A 16,702-nucleotide genomic window follows, 5' to 3' on the forward strand; every position below is an offset into this window, starting at 1 on the left:
CTTTATATTCCTAGCAGCTTCCCCCGCCTTCTGTGACTCATACTCACAAATGTCTTCTTTGTTCCTCGGTCTCTACAGTCTTCTCTAAGGTAGAACAGTCCCCAAACCATTTACTTTACGACTTGGGCATTTTAGAAGATTCTAGACCAGTCTTATGGCATGTCTCACAACCTTGATTTGTCTGATTGTTTCCTCATGTTTAGATTCAGGTTAAGTATTACATTGTATCACCTTATTGGTGAAGCTTGGTAATCTGTGGGGTGATGCTTTGACAGTGAATCACTTGACCCCCAACAACTTCTTACCCATTGGTTTTTAGCCTCGGTTGATGCTATTAATACATTGGGAGTGGTGAAGTGGTAAATTTTAAATTCTTTTCCCTTTTAAATTAATATTCTGTAAAGAAGAACTCCCCCTACCCCCTCACCCCCGTGTGTGTGTGTGTGTGTGTGTGTGTACACAGACAGACGGACTGACTTCTGGATACCTTTTTCCAGTGATACACCATTTACTGTTTATTATTTGCCGAGCCCTGTGCTAAAGGTTTTATGTGAACTAGAATTCTCCTAATACCCTCAGGGGATAGATTTTAAAACTGTTCCCAATTTTTACATGAAGAAACTGAGGCCTGGAAATGTTAAGTGACTGGCTCTTGCTTACATAGATGGTAATGATTCCAGCTTGGTGGCTCTGATGGCCTCTTCATTATCGTGCATCACCGACTACTATTCAGAATCTCTTTTCTCAAACTCAGCCCAGCCCCCACAGATAGCATCCTTACCAAAGGACATCTTCACAGTTCAAAGGGTGTAGATACCAGCCCAGTCCTGGGCCCTTCCGTGGGCTTGCTACTCCATTTCAGAGTCTGTTGCCTCCTCTTTCCAAGCTTTTCTCAGTCAAGGTCACTGGGTCCCCCATTACTTCTCTCAGCATGGTGTCTCCTGGTTAGCTCCTGCGTGCTCTGTGCACCCACGTTGACCAGCTGGTGCAAGAATGTTGTGAATTTGGGAACCATTCCCTAGTCCTTGGCCCCAGAATGCCCCACAGCCCCACCTTTTTTCTTGGGGGTACCATGGACCTCACTCCTGGAAACTGTTTCTTAAAATGTGTTAGAATCCGTTACAGTTATTATTCCTCATGATGCTTAAATTGTCTTGAGTTTTGCCAGTCAGGACCCGTTCTGGTCAGCTCGGTGTTCTAGGGGTCACTCCTGGTTAGTTTAGATAGCTTTCTTACTCCCTGGCACGAGAGCTAGCAGGCTCACCATGCACCTTTTTTTTTTTTTTTTTGGTAAAGAAACCAAGATATGACACTAAGTGTGCTCATTGCTACTGGGGTGTCATTGTTCTGAGAAAGATGCTGCTTTTTTTTTCTTTTTAGGATTTTTTCTGTGGTTGATAGCATAATAGAGATGAGAGTAATGGGCAAGAAAATCTCTGCCTGGTTTTCCAGTTGGAGTCGTCCAGAATTGCTAGGGATATGTATTTACTGAAGCTCTGCATTTACCCTGCTCCTGCTTGGTCATTGGCCTGTCAGGCCCTGGTAATCAAGCAGTTGGGGACATTTGATTACAAATAATTCCTCTTTGGGGCACCTGGGTGGCTCAGTTGGTTAAGCGTCTGCCTTCAGCTCAAGTCCTGCTCTCAGGGTCCTGGGATGGAGACCTGTGTAGGGCCCCCTGCTCAGCTCAGCGGGGAGTCTGCTTCCCCCCCCCTTGCCCCGCCAACTCATGCTCTCTCTCTCTCTCAAATAAATAAATAAATACAATCTTTTAAAAAAGTAATTCCTCTTTTTGTAGAAAGATAACATTTCAAAAAACATTTCCTGTGAACTTGATTTGCTCGTGGGTCTTTTCCTACCCTTTGTTCCAAACTTGAAACTGGAGGGAAATAATTCTTTGTTATAGAAACTCCAGTAAAAAGCTCTTAAGAGAATTGAGGCTATGTCTACCACCTCATTGCTGTATATTTTCAGAAGTTAATTACTGGCTATTTTTCAAAATTGAATTAATTATCTTAATGGAATGCTTACTTGTCTAAGTTTAAAGTTCACTCCGTTTTAATGTTTATTCTCTTGAATGGCCCATCAAGGGGACCAGGAGAAAAAAAAAAGGATTTTTATTTTGTATTGTAGTTTGAGATGAGAGTGTTTTGGGTTTTTTTTTTTTCCTTTTTACCGCCCCACCCCCTTTTTTAAATAAGTAACTGAAAAATAGTAACAGCCTGGGGAGCTCAGTGAGAATTTTTCCAAGATATGGATCTTTCTCAGTAGGTTTTTCTCAGTTATGGTTACATAGAGTGTATTTTATTTTAATGTTTAATTGGTACTACAGTCTGTGCCCTTCTTTTTGATTTTTGGCTTTTTTTTCTTATAAAGTCATCATTTTTTAACTTGCTTGTTTATATAATTAGATGGTGATTTGTCTTATTTTAGTAACAAGTCAGTGTTGAACCATGTACTCTTAATATATATTTCCTTTCCTTCCGTCTTTTAAAAGCAAGAAGTTTTACGTTTCTTAGCATGACTGTAGTAGCATAAAGTAGTAAACCTTGCAGGTTAATTGCTCTGTAATTAACACGGATGGGGCAGAGGCCAGAGGCCAGAGGACGCCATGGGGCAACCTCAGCAAGCTTGCCTTGTGTTGTAGGGCAGTCCGTTAAATTATGCTACTCTCAGCCTCTGGAATAATAGCCAGTGAAACTGCGTTCTCTCCCTGGGAAATTGCTTTGAGTTTTCCTCTGTCTATGAGAAGACTTGACAGAGATTCTTTTTTGTGTTGAATTCTTGAATGTTACTTGAAATTTGATAGATTGAAGCCATTTTATTTTTTAATCGAGGAAAGGGTGGGGTTCAGTTGATTTGTTGGTGACTCACTGCTTTTATTTAAAGAAGATGGCGTCTTATATGTTTGTTTTATTGACTAATCAGGAGTCATTATCAGTGTGCATCTGGCATTCTTTTTCTAGGATAGGTTCTAAGTGTGAACTTCAAAGAAGCTTAAAAATGACCACCTAATACAGAAAGTAGTCTGTTTGATTGATGTAAACATTTTGAAACATACTAAATTATTTCTGCATATCTGTTTTACATTTTTGTCATATATCTTTTGGTGACTTACTTAATTGCATTCTTATTTTATAATTTTGTATTTTAAATACTTGATAAAGATTACTCCTTTCTACCAGGTGTCCTACTGAGTATGCTTTTTTTTGTTTGATATTTTGTATGTATAGTGGATGACCTGTGAAATGGGTTCATATCTTCTCATTCTTTTTTTCTCTCCTAAGTTCAAGGCATATTCTGTTCACCAGCGTGACTGTAATTTGGATGTTGCCATTCTTAAGATCTATGAAAGGGCTTTATAATTTTGGTATAATAACATGTGAAACATTAAAACTTCTCAATGCAGTGTGGCATCCTAGGACAGAAAAATGGCATTAGTGGAAAAACTAGAGAAATCTGAATAAAGTCTGTAGTTTGATTAATAGTAATGCACTATGTTAGTATTTTAGTTTTGATAATTTCTGTGGTTATATAAGATATTAACTTTAATGGAAGCCAGGTGAGGGGTATATAGGAACTCTCTTCAAATATATTTAGTGGAAATTTATCAAAAGCTTTAAGTGTATGACTAAATACATATGACTGAATAGTGGGGAGTTAGGTGCCAGGGTTGCAGAGGCTAGAGGCTGGTCTCTTCTCTCCAAAACCTCACAGTCTTGCTGGCAAGTCCGAGGTCGTCTTAGCCATAAAAAGATGAATAACAGTACCTTTACAAGGCAGCCTGTGCCAGTGAATGATACAGGGAATCCTGTGCAATAGCAGACACATGGGATGTTTGAGAGGCCTTTGCAGAATGGTTGGAACATGAGGTGAGCTGGGGTGGATGACTTAACAGCTTATAGGTAAGGGTGAGGTTGTTTCAAGAGATGGGAGGTGACATGCCAGTGGGGACGCAGAATGGGAATTCATTGAAATTCAGGGGAGCTAATGGAGGCTTGCTGTAATCAAAGTGTGATAAGGGTCTGATGGGTATGGTGGTGGTAGAAATACAAGGAATTGAGAATTGATCGGATTTGGTGATTAAGGGTGTAGGAGCACAGAAGAAAAACAATCAATGGCAGCTGGTTAACCTGAGCCAGCAGAAGTTACCTAGGGCATTTGTGTTAAACATTTTTGTTTTAACGTAATGCTGGGCTGCCAAGTAGAATTGGCTGGCGAGAAGTTAGACCAGGGCTATCAGAGCGTGGGAGAGGAGCAAAAAGTTAAGGACTGTTCCTCTTTAGTGAGCAGGAGAAGAAAAAACCAAGAAGGAAAGCTAATGGCAGAGCATTCAGATGGGTAAAGAGAGGCCTTGGGGATCATTGTGGTATTCCTGACGCAGGTAGAGGAAAGTTTCAACAAGGAGGATATACTGTCTATGGCTGCATGGATGTCAGAGAGGAAATTGTAAAATCTTGAACTAATTGCTGTCTGGGTGGTCATCAGTTTCATGAGAAGGATGGGTCTGGAATCCAGATTATAGGGGGTTAAAGAGGAAGAGTGTGTGTGTGTGTGTGTGTGTGTGTGTGTGTATGTCTTCCTGAGAAGTGGAGAGAGCAAATTCACACTAGTGTTTAGAGAAGTTTGGCTCTGCAAGGTCAAGGATATATATACGTGTGTGTGTGTATATATATACATATATATATATATATATATATATGTATATATACAGGCCAGTAGCTGAAGAGGGCAAAAGAAGGTTATTTTAATTAAATTTAACAAACATTTATCAAGTGCCAGTTATGTGCAGGGCACTGTGTTAGGGGCAGTGGAGGACACAAAAAGTGATTAAAATACAGTGTTTTTCCCCTCTTGAAAAGGTGCTACCCCAGGTTCTTTTGGCGTTCACTAGGCAATTCATCTTAAACAAAACCCTAGGGCTGCTGGTATCCAGCTGGCTAGCAGAAGGACAGAATCAGTGACAGAACCGCTGAAGGTGGGGGAGAGCCCTGGAGAATCAACAGCATTGAAAGGAAGAGGGATGGACAGCTGACACAGCCTATGTAGGCAGGGAAGAGTCTTGGCCTCAGAAAGGAAAAGGGCCCCTCCTTCCTCAAAGATGGACAGATGGGGAGAAGAGGAGAAGCTGGTGTCAGAGCTACTTTGAGGTGGGATAGTGAGGCTCTCGTGAGGTGGGATAGTGAGGCTCTCGGGAAGTCTCTACTGTGAATGGCATGTGTGCAGCAGACTCGGGTTATCTTTTCTGCCTTTGAAATGTTCCTGGTTGGGTAGAAAAATGAAGGTGATAGTGCTTATTTTGTGTCCTGAGAGAGAAAAATAGAAGTGAAACACCTGGATCATTGAAGCTATTGTTTTTGGCTGAGTCTTTTATTTTTTAATGTCTAATGAAATCGATGTACATATTTTGGAATTGCCCAGGTATTCTGAGTTTCAGTGCCTGCAGGTAGCTAGGGTTTGTGTCAGATGTAGACTCACAGAGCTTAGAGTCTAGGAAGGGTGATAAGAGAGACACATTTGCCGGCTCTTAATAAATGTCCGCCAATTGAACTCTGATCTGAGGTACAGAGTGGCTATAGGCCCAACCCATACACATGAAGTATTAGGAGATTTAGAGGAGAAAGGGAAGTGGAGCAGTTTCTGGTGATTGCAGTTGAATAAGGTTTTGAAATAAATTTGCCATATATTTACCTAAAGGCCTTGTTTTCTTCATAGATGTTATTTTCGTTTAGAAAATATGATCGTGTGCTCATACTTTTGGTCACAACTAAGTTACAGTACATAAAGAACTGTGAACATGATTTTGGCTCCTCAAAAGGAGAAATACACAGCGTTGAATTACCCAGTTAGGTAGTGCTTTGCAGGACTGTAGGGTGGGCATTGGTTGGTGGAATATCTGGATCACTGCTCCGATTTTTCGCTTTTATATATGTGAACTTTCTTTAAAAGTGTTAGTACTTAAAAAAAAAAAGTGTTAGTGCTTTATTGGCTATATTTTAAGTGCATGTAGCCAGAAAATAGTTGCAGGTCAATTGGAGAAAAGAGCTAATTAGTGCTATAATTTGACTTTTATAGTCAGACACAGGAAGACGATGGGTAGAGGGGAAGAGGAAGGAAATAAAAGTGATTTGGGGGAGGAGAAAAAATAATTCACTTCTTTCTTTGAAGTATTTTCTTTAAATATAAAAAAAGGCATTTCAAGATCCTTTTTATCAGTGAAGGGGAGCAGCATCCACAGTCCTACTTGGGAAGATCCTAGAAGACTGTTGGGCTATCATAGGATAGATCTGACAAGTGATTCACTTGGAGGCATTAATTAAAATGTAATCACTGCAAAAGCCAGTCTGCAAATTCCTCAGCACTTGTTCTCCTGGAACACCATTAGGCAGGGTCTCCAGTGGAAGGGGGTGCCTGTGGAGGGACATATTTAACTTCGAGTCCTTCCGTCACCTCCCCCTCCTCCTCTGCACCCCGTGGTGGCAGCAGGGCCTGCCCAGAGCAGTTCCTGTAGCTGAGCGTGATGCGGCCTCTGCTGAGGTCAAGCACTCCCATTCCAGCCTCTCGAGGGCTTTCTCCATGTGTTGCCAGTGTGCTGGGGAAAATGACTTTAAACTCTTGTCAGCACAGTTACCGGTTCATGCATCACAGTCCCACTCAGATAAACCTGTCACAACACAGAGGCGGCCGCTGGAGAAGAGTGCGAGGGCAGGCCTCTAGCTTTCCATTCGAGCATCACTAAACGTGCACAGAGTGCCCAATTATTTCAGCATTACTGAGCAAGCCTACAGGAGGACCCCAGCCTTGCTACATTAGATTTTCTTTAGTAATTTGCTCAAGTACCGCTGAGGACACTTAAAGGGCTTAAAACGGTGGCTGCAACCAGTTTCCTTTTCTGGGTTGTTAATTCAGGTTTTCTCTTTCAAATTAACTCCCGCTGCATGCTGTGCAGCGGTTCTGGGAGAACTGTTTAACACTAATTTTCTCAATTTTCAGCTTTTTTTGTTCAACATAACTGCTTTAACAGTTAGTCACGTATATGTTTTGATTAGAAATGTACGATAGCAAGGCCGTATGTTTGGGAGAACAAAATACATTTTGTTGAAGAAACCTGAGTTTCAGCTACTAAAAGGTACTTAGCTAATTTCACTATTAAAAATTAAAAAATTCCTTACAGTATATGGTGCAAAATCCCCAAATCTAAGGAAAAAGGAGCATTTCTCCACTCTACATCTCCCCCTCCCTCCCTTTCTAAAAAATTTGTACCTGAAGGATAAATCTTTCCTTCGTGGGTGCTGGGTTTTCCAGGATCTCTTCGCACCTCTTTTCTTTTGCAAGGGGGGCACAGGTATAGGGAACAAGTTCAATATCTTTGTCTCATTCCTCACAGCAGCAACAACTCCAGGCCCAGCATTTATCACATGGACATGGTCTACCGGTGCCTCTGACCCCACACCCTTCGGGGCTTCAGCCCCCTGCCATTCCACCCATTGGGAGCAGCGCCGGCCTTCTGGCCCTCTCTAGTGCCCTGGGAGGCCAGTCCCACCTGCCAATTAAAGATGAGAAGAAGCACCATGACAATGATCACCAAAGAGGTGAGTGATTCTCTCGAGATGTCGTCAGTCTGCTGTTACCTGCCTGCCACCGAGGGTGGGTTCTGGATGCCGTTGTTTATTCTGTCTCTGGATTTACTTTTCCCTGTGACTACACAAAGGATTTCTGCTGGAAGGTAAATGAATGACTGGAAGCAGTCTTTTTCCAAAGGATCCCCTAATGGTTGGCAAAAGTGAATGCAGTCCCCAAAGGCAAGGGGTCCTGTTTCCTGGTTATTGCCTTTGATCCTGTGCTGCGTCCGATGTTCCCCAAGTCTAAATCAGTAATGCAATCCCACAGTTCTCTGTGTTTGAAATAGTGAGTGACGTTAATAGCTAATTTTGACCTATTCTATTTTGGGGAAGGACTTACTGATAAAGACTCACTTGATAATTTGACAGTCAATTATTATTTATAAATCAGATCAGCCTATATGGTGCAGTAAAAATCTCTCAGGTAAGAAAACAATTTTAGTAGTCTTAGTAGTTGAGAAAGTGCAGCCCAAATTAATGAAATCTGTTGGTTTAACTACCTCTCTCACACAGGCTGTCTAGAAGCATGAAATTAGGGATGCCTGGGTGGCTCAGTCGGTTAAGCATCTGCCTTTGGCTCAGGTCATGATCCCAGAGTCCTGGGATCAAGTGCCGCATCAGGCTCCTTGTTCAGCGGGGAGCCTGCTTCTCTATCTGCCTGCTGCTCCCCCTGCTTGTGTGCTCGCTCGCTCTCTCTGACAAATAAGTAAATAAAATCTTAAAAAAAACAGAAGCATGAAATTAACTCATTTCTTCCTATAAAAACAACACAATTGTTTATGCACATAATTGATTTAAAGGACAGTTGTGCTCCTTCTAGATTGGGTGCCTCCCTCCATTAAAGTATATGAATGGTTCAGAGAGATTTTGATGTGACCGTATGTTTGTATGGTGCTTACTAATAATTTTTATTAGTCAGTGGCAGAAAAGCAAATGAAGAAGTCTCTCCCAGCATTCCTTTGTGGGAATTTAGTTCATGGGTGGTTCATTGGTTAAAAGGTGTGGTTATAATTAAAACCTCATATCTACTCCTGTTTCAGTGTCATTACCATGAATTATAATCTTGGGTAAATGATTTTTATCACAGACATAAATTTCCCATCTCCGATGTTGGAAACACTGTAATATTTCTTAGTGCTGTGAAGCCGAGCTGAAGCATGACTATGAACACTTTTTTAAGTGGACAAGTCGATAAGGAGTGTAAATAATCTGAATATCCAGCTTCGGTTTCTGAAATTGTGTCAGAGGTAGATTGGCACTTTGTGGATCTGGTCGAACAGTATTAATAATTAACTTTACTGCAAAGATGACATCTGTGCCATTTATTATTTAGCAGAGATCAAGTTTGATAAATGTATGATTTTATGTAAACTAACTGGTACTTTTCTTTTTCCTTTTTCCCACCGCCTGTGTTGCTGCTATTTGGCCTATAGACAGAGACTCCATCAAGGTAGGACTCAGATTCACAGATGAAGGAATGGCTTAGAAGGTCTCTAAATGATTTGAATCAATCTAGTGGTGGATTCTTTGAGATTTACAGAATGATTTGCTGGGCTTTACCAGTTAGTGGTTAATTGTATTTTTGACTACTTTCAGTTGTGTGGTTGAGATTTTTGAAAATATTGGTCTCATTTTTCTATCACAATTGGATTTGTAGCCCAGGATGGAACTATGGAAGATCTGGCTCACATTGCTTATATTGTTATGTCTTGCTATGTGAGGAAGAATAACTACTTTTTTTTTTTTTTCAGTTAGGCTTTGGCTATAAGATAAATAATGAAAAGTAAATAACTTGATTTATAAGAAATATACATTAGTCTCGTTTTAGAAAACATTTCCATCCTACAAAACTCTCTAACAGAATGCATAAAAGCATTCTTCTCTGCCAGAAAGATACTTATTTATTTAACAACATCTTGTTTTCCAGTATAGCAAGTTATTCTCCTTAGGTTTTGCATCTCTTATCTGCCTCTCTCTCTCTTTACAGACAAGTTGTAGGGAAAGAGGAAAAGTATTTAGGGCCTAATGATTTGGATGTGATTGTGTAACACCAGAATGGGATGTGCTAAGGATGCCTGAATTTATAGAGTTAGCAAACAAGAAAAACAGGCTACCACGGCAGGAAATGAGGAAAATATGAAAATTGCTTGATCACTTTTGAGCCAGGTGCAATGTAAATATGCCACCGTGTTATGCATAATTGCCTGTATATTTGTGTTGTATTTTGTAAAGATTAAAAGAACAAGGCAGTTCTCAAGCATTGGCCAATGCACAGATGCTGTCAAGTCTTTTCCTTGTATTTTGCAACAGTTGTTTTGGAGCATGGGCAGTTACATCTCTTGTAGTTTTTAATGAAGTTATGTGTAATGAAGACTAAAATCTTCCCCTGAAACCACCTGTGCTGTCACTTTGAACGCCTCTTTACTCCTTGTCTTTTTTTTCCAAAACCCTTACAGAATGGAAAATAAAAATTAAGTGTATCTATTTTACCCTTCAAGCGTCTCTGTAATTTGAAAGGGCATCTGTACACCCATAGAAATGTCAACATTTACAATTGGAACTGCACACACTGAATTATTTAATTATGCTTTTACAGTTGTGTATTTTGTTGTGTAATATGCATATCAGGACCTAGATTAAAAAAAGCAATTTTGATCTGAGTGTTCCACACATGTGTACTTAGGAAGTGGTAAGTAAATGCATTGACCAGGATTAGCTGATAGCAGTCCTTGGAAAGCCTGTCTAGTTATTCTGGGGCCAATAATATAAACATTCTCTGCCTTCTTATGATAAATACATACCTTTAGGCAGGCCAGTGAACTAAACAAAAGCCTCCTCTCCTGCCCCACTCTGAGAAGACTGTGAAAATATTTATACTCCAGTGCACACTTTTGTGTCAATTACATTTTATATTCCCTTATGCCAGAGTAGGGTGTATTTTGAAATCATCTATAATCATTCAGGATGAGTCTGGGAGTGAGTGTCTATACAGCTAGAAGCCAGGGGGAAAACAAAGAGGAAATAGAGGTGGATGATTTGGCCTTGATTTATTATGTAATGGTAGCTATAAATAGATGTTTCTGTTGGGTACGGTTCTCAAGATTTGAAGTTGTGTCAGGTTTGGGGCTGTGCTATGGCTTTGCAAGGTGAAAGAAGTTTGCTAATTTTCGTAAATGTGTTCTGTGATGCTCAGAGAAGCAGTTAGTTGCTTGTTCCATTGATCGTCCTCATCCTCCCTTAAGTGGCTCCTGGTTAAGAGGGGCTTTTTATGATTGTGTGCTGTGTGACTTGAGATGGTTTTTATCAGCCGGAGCCTGCCAGTTGCCTGCAGCTGGAGTCAGGCTTGTATGAAATAATTTATTCATGCAGGATAATGCTCCTTAACATTTAACAGGTAATGAACGTGACATAAATTTCCTTCTTGCTTTTAATTTTTCCCTTTCCTCTTCTAATGTGCAAACAGGCAGCTCTGGTACTCTAAATAATAAGTAATTTTTGGCCATCTGTCAAAAGGAAATTTCAATACAAATTTAAATTAATGGTGCCTGAAATTTTTTATAGCTCCTCTAAAAGCCTCTAATGTGCAGAAAATTCTGAATCTGCTGGTAGTAATTAGTGTTGCATGTAATGAGGATGTGGGCAATGTTATACAGCCCCAGTGTAACATTTTGATATGGTAGCAAAATTTTGATTTATACAAGGTTGTGGATGGGTTTAATTGTGAGAGACACTTAAAATGTTTTCTTGACGTTACAGATTATTAAACAGGGCAGATTTCAGAATAGCTCATAAAATATAATTTAAACTTACTGTAAAGATTCAGGTAATTAAGGTGCTTTACCTTTTTAGGTGTCAAGTAAAATGAGAGAAATTCAATTGTTAAAGTGTTGGGGCTTTTTCTTCCTTTCCTTTCTCTTCTTGGACATTCTCTGGCCACTAAACCACACGCTATTGGCTTTATTGATCTTGTTTTCTATAGCTCCAGTAGCCAAGTTCATTCCTAAGCCTTTTATTTACAGACCTGTATCTGAAGTTTTTCAACAAGGGTAGAGAATGTAAATATGGACCTAAAGGAGAAAGCACTGTGGGAGCCCAAGAATCAAGTTTATTTGATGATGAGAAGTCAGAACGGTGTGTATTCTAGGGCTGTTGAGGTAAGGGTTCAGGGCACCTGCTTGTCATTTGGCTACCTAGTAACTCCATGTGTCCAAAATGAAGCCCCAGAAACATGGACCATTATCTACTCTTGACCTTAGTGGTAGGTTGGAAGGCCCACATTTAGCTGTCTCAAGAGGCCCCCCCCCGCCCCGAAATAAGGCTCCTACCTCTCTCTCCTGACTGGGGGCTTTCTCGCCATCTTCTGGGGTGCTTCATACCATTTCTCTCATCCCTTGAAACAACATAAGTGAAGCCAAGGAAGCATTTTCTGGGGTGGTGGAACCTTCCAGGGCTCATGCCTCCTGAGGGCAAAGGGTTGGCTCCAAAGTGGTGACAGAGCAGACGTTTCCACATGCTGCCAGGAGCTGCCCAGTTGCTAGTGGTACCAGCTCCTGAAGCGAAGTCATTACATTCCTCACATCACTATACATTCTCAACTGAGTGGCTGATGTGAGGATAATGATTGAGAGCTATGGAGGCCACTTTACCCAAAACTTGCTAGGAATTTGAGGTTGAGAAGTTAGTCTTATTACCCCCAGATGTCTGCACACCTCTGATACCTTCTAGCAAATCATGGATCCCCAAATCGAGGCCAGTTTCAATAGAAATAGCAAAATTCACTGTCACCAACTACTGATAAGCTCCACGGCCCCTCCCAAATTGGTATTATTGTGCAAACTTTATTACTTCATTAGTCCTTTCAATGTATATCACGTATCTTCTTTTTTATCCCAAATGCAATAGAAGCATTTGCCATTTTTTTTTTTTTTTTTGTAAAATAGAGCATAAGTACATTTTTTTCCTACAGAGTGGTGGTGCTTTTATTATTTCTTGGATCCTCTTCCCCAAAATGCTGTGTGCATCATCAGAGTATGATTATTTTTAGCGACTTGTACACTGCCAGATTAATCTCCAGAAACAGTGTACCACGTTAAAATGCCGTGTTTGCTCTCACACAATCCACTAGTATTGAACTTTATAACTTTTGTAATTTTTGCTAGTGTAAGTATAGCTGGTGCATTTTATTTTTCTAAACTTACATTTAGTTATTTTTCAAGCTAACTGCTTTTCTGTGAGTGTACATACTGTGTTCCCCCGCCGTGTGAATTCTTTGTTTTTGTTTAAGGGTTTTCATAATGATCTGTTCATTAGTCGCATCTAAGGCAATGCCTGTTCATTCTGCCTCAGCTGTATTTTGGTGTTTATTCTACGCGGATGACTAAGACATCATACGTTGCTTTTCTTCTCATCTCCAATTATTTTCTGTTGGCAGTAAAGGTTTATCAATAGAGAATTAGGCTAAGGCTGTTTTTATGTAAAAATTGAAGTATGTGATTCAGGCCAAGAAAGCACTTTTACCTCATTAGTTGAGTGTTACAGGTGAAAGTGGTTTTTAGCCTGAATTAACAGAATGATTACTTCTGTTTGCCACTTCACTTTGTACATCAAGACTTAATGGTTAAGGTTCTGTTCCAGGATCTTGTGTGACCTGTGTGATTTGGTGTTTTTTGTTTTTTTTTTGTTTTTTTTCCCCTGTCTCAAAGGAGTATCAGTCTGAAAAGAGTGTGCCTTTTATATGTTTAACCCTTTGGCGTTTCTTGTGTGGGAGAAAGTTGGAGAAGCCACTGGAGAAAGAAAGTGGGAGAGGGGATAACGACATGGTCCAGGCATTGTGTTTTTAAGCTCCCCCTCCCCCCATGCACCTGTATAAAATAGAATGTTTGTAGTTTTACCTTTCAGGAGAAAGCTTGGTGGGATTAATTTCCATTACTGTAGACTTTAGAAGGACATGTTATAGAAAGACAAAGGCATAAAGTAATAGGAGACTAGATTAAAAAGAGGAATAGAGGAAATCTATAAAACACTAAGGAGAGGATATAAACAAAAAATAAAAAATAAAACAAAAACACCACCACCAAACTTAGACTGTATTGGGGCTTGCATTATGTCCCATTTTTTCCCTCAGTCATCAGTAATCTGAGAAAAGAAGCTGTCTAATTAAGGACTGTAACTTGGACACTGCATCTTGTCCACTCTGACCTAGGGAAAAATAAGGTGGATTCCTACTCAGTCCCACTGCTGCATGTGTAACTCATAGTTCAGATTTCAACTGGGAAGGTGGGTGGCATATGCTTTGTCTTTTTTCAGACGTGAGGAAAGGCTTGGAGGTATTAAGGCCCTGTCCAAGGTCACATAGCCAGTACCACCATCAGAGAAAAGCTTTTTGGGTGATTCAGTCTGAATCTTTATTAATAAAAATTTGACACATACTTAGAAGCAGAAATAATAGTGCAAAGATCCTCCGTATACTTAACATCGAGGTTTAAGAGCTATCAATTTCTAGCTACATTTTAATCTATTCCTTTATTTCTTTGCTAACGTATTTTAAAGCAAACCCCAGATAGCATGCATTTTGCCTTTATATACTTCAGGATGCAAAATGAACACATCTCCTTAAATAATAGACATTTTTTTGGTCTAAAAATACACACCCAATAATAGACATAATGCCTTTAATCACTCAATAAAAGTAATTATTTGATAGCTTCTTTTTTTTTTTTTTTAAGATTTTATTTATTTATTTGACAGAGAGAGACACAGCGAGAGAGGGAACACAAGCAGGGGGAGTGGGGGAGGGAGAAGCGGGCTTCCTGCAGAGCAGGGAGCCTGATGCGGGGCTTGATCCCAGGACCCTGGGATCATGACCTGAGCCGAAGGCAGAGGTTTAACCAACTGAGCCACCCAGGCGCCCTATTTGATAGCTTCTAATATCCAGCCTCTAAGCAAACTTTGATGATTTCCAATAATTGGTTGGCTTGAAGTGGGGTCCAGATAGGCTCCATTTCATTTTGTTGTAGTATCTCTCAGATCTGTGTAACTGACTTGTTGAAGAATCTGGTCTAGCCTTCTGTAGAATGGCTCATATTCTAGATATCTCTTTGTGCTTCCTTGTGGTGGCAAGAATACTTTCTGCTTAATCATACCAGGAGAAGTCTTTTTCTTATGCTGGGAAAATGGGTAGAAGAATGACCCCTAGGTTTGCACGTAAGTGTTGGCGATGAACAGTTTAATGAAATTTATTAATAAACAAGGGAGTAAAATATCTAGAAATGATGCTGATCGTTGATAAATAGAACTCTCTTTGTATCCTTTAACCTTCAAACACAGACTGTGATGTATTTGAAATCCAACTACACTTTCCAGACATAAATATTGCTTAAGACAGGCCTTTAAAAATAGAATTTTAAGTAGGATTTTTAAAATACGTTAAGTACGTCTATTTCCTTGTGGGTGGTGTCCTGTAGGGGCCCTGTGCCCCCACAGAATAAAGTTCTCTCCCATTAAATTTTTAGCTCCTTGAGGGCAAGAATCTTAATCTTCTTTGTTGGAACTGTATAGGAAGACAAATCGAGGATTAGTTAAGAAGGGAATTGTAATAGAATTAGGAAAATCCAGACCCTGCTAGGAATTCTCTCTCCCTCTAGTAAGCTGTGTGTCAATGGCAAGTCACTTTAACGTCCCTGGATCTCAAAGGTATAATGCTAGGTATTTTTTCAAGCATTTGCATTTAGGTGGTTTCTTATGTAATTCAATTCCATCCTACAAGTGAATTTTACAATAAAAATCTTACATCCTAGGGTATGTTTCATCAGTAAAGTTGGTTATACCATTAGCTAAATAAACAGTGGTAATTGTATTTCATTTTGGGGGTTGAGGGTAAGGGGATAGGATAGTTTAATGTTTTAAAGTATGCCTCTCAAGCATTCAGTGTTTAACTCTTTTCAATTTTACAAAATAAGACGGTAATTTGAAATTAAATGTTTCAGCATCATTGTTGCTTTTTTGTTCTTTATAGAAGTATTTGTTTCTAATGTGTATTTTACTAGTTACCTTATCAAAGGACAGCCGGGAACTTTTGTTCTATGGGTTTATGATGCAGTAATTTGTTCAGTATTAATTGATACCTGCCTCTAGGGATGTGAGCTGTGTGAAATGTAACAGGTGTCCTAATTCCAGAAAATATGTTGTAATTGTTTGTTTGTCGAACAGATGAATAAATATCTTTAGGCCATAGCTGGTCCTCAGGTGGCAAGCATGAATGGATTAATGATGTGACTGGGGGAGACGTGCTTGTTTGCTGCGCCCTCCTCCACCACCGATCACCCAGGCAGAACAAATAGTAATTAACAGGGGCGGGTTGGTGGTGGGGTCTGCCTTCCCCAGCTGATTTTTGGCAGGGGTGGTTTCTTTTCCTCCATGAACCAACCCTCTTATTTATTAGACAAACATTTTCATTCTGGTGTTTAATATATCTAAATTTCTTAATTAGAATGCATTTCATCTATTTCGTGAAAACGACTGCACGGTAAAGTTAGTATCTAACATTTTAAAAAATTTTTAGAGGGGCCCAAGACTCATTGAAACGTTTTAACTAGCACTTTAATTTCAAAAGCATTTGTTTCTCAAAATGTAGATAATTTTTCCAAAAGAACTGTTCCAAAGAATTGTTCACCATCTTTTTTTGTATTCTTCCAGTAATACTTACTCATAACCCATTCTGGCAAAATTATAAGATCACCTGGGGTAGCCGCATACTGTCACTTCTCAAGCTTTCTTGAATCATTTCTGCTGGTAATGATTTCATTTACTTATATATCCAACTTATGTATTTTGTTCTTTGGTGTTTTGAAGTAATTCATGTATCTTTTAGGTTAAAGGCTCCCTATGCCTGGGGGCCATCACTAAGGGTTGTATTTTTAGACGTCAGGAGGAATCCTATCTAATTATCACCATGGCAGCTGCTGTGGGACAGGATTGAACACAGTTTGGGTCTCATGAAAGAGGGCTAGAAAGGAAGCTGAGGGCAGAGTAGTACTTTCTGCAAGAATTTTAGATTCTTTGAAATAAGCTTGCCATTAAAT

General features: G+C 39.7%; 1 protein-coding gene across 18 annotated transcripts in view; it reads left to right on the forward strand.

Annotated features, from left to right (window-relative positions):
• The window catches only part of LOC110579734 (TLE family member 4, transcriptional corepressor), a 143,072-nt gene that overhangs the window by 64,732 nt on the left and 61,638 nt on the right, over nucleotides 1–16,702 (forward strand). For 10 of the 18 annotated variants that reach the window (XM_021689390.2, XM_044920687.1, XM_044920684.1 and 7 more), the window contains 2 exons: nucleotides 7,391–7,592; nucleotides 9,056–9,072. In XM_021689390.2, coding sequence (XP_021545065.1) covers nucleotides 7,391–7,592; nucleotides 9,056–9,072 — 219 coding nt within the window. Of the gene's footprint in view, nucleotides 1–5,313; nucleotides 5,361–7,387; nucleotides 7,597–9,055; nucleotides 9,073–16,702 lie in introns of all 18 variants that reach the window. The other 8 variants (XM_021689389.2, XM_021689391.2, XM_044920681.1 and 5 more) reach the window with 3 other exon arrangements.

This window comes from Neomonachus schauinslandi, chromosome 13 (assembly GCF_002201575.2).
Source record: "Neomonachus schauinslandi chromosome 13, ASM220157v2, whole genome shotgun sequence".
NCBI lineage: Eukaryota > Metazoa > Chordata > Mammalia > Carnivora > Phocidae > Neomonachus > Neomonachus schauinslandi.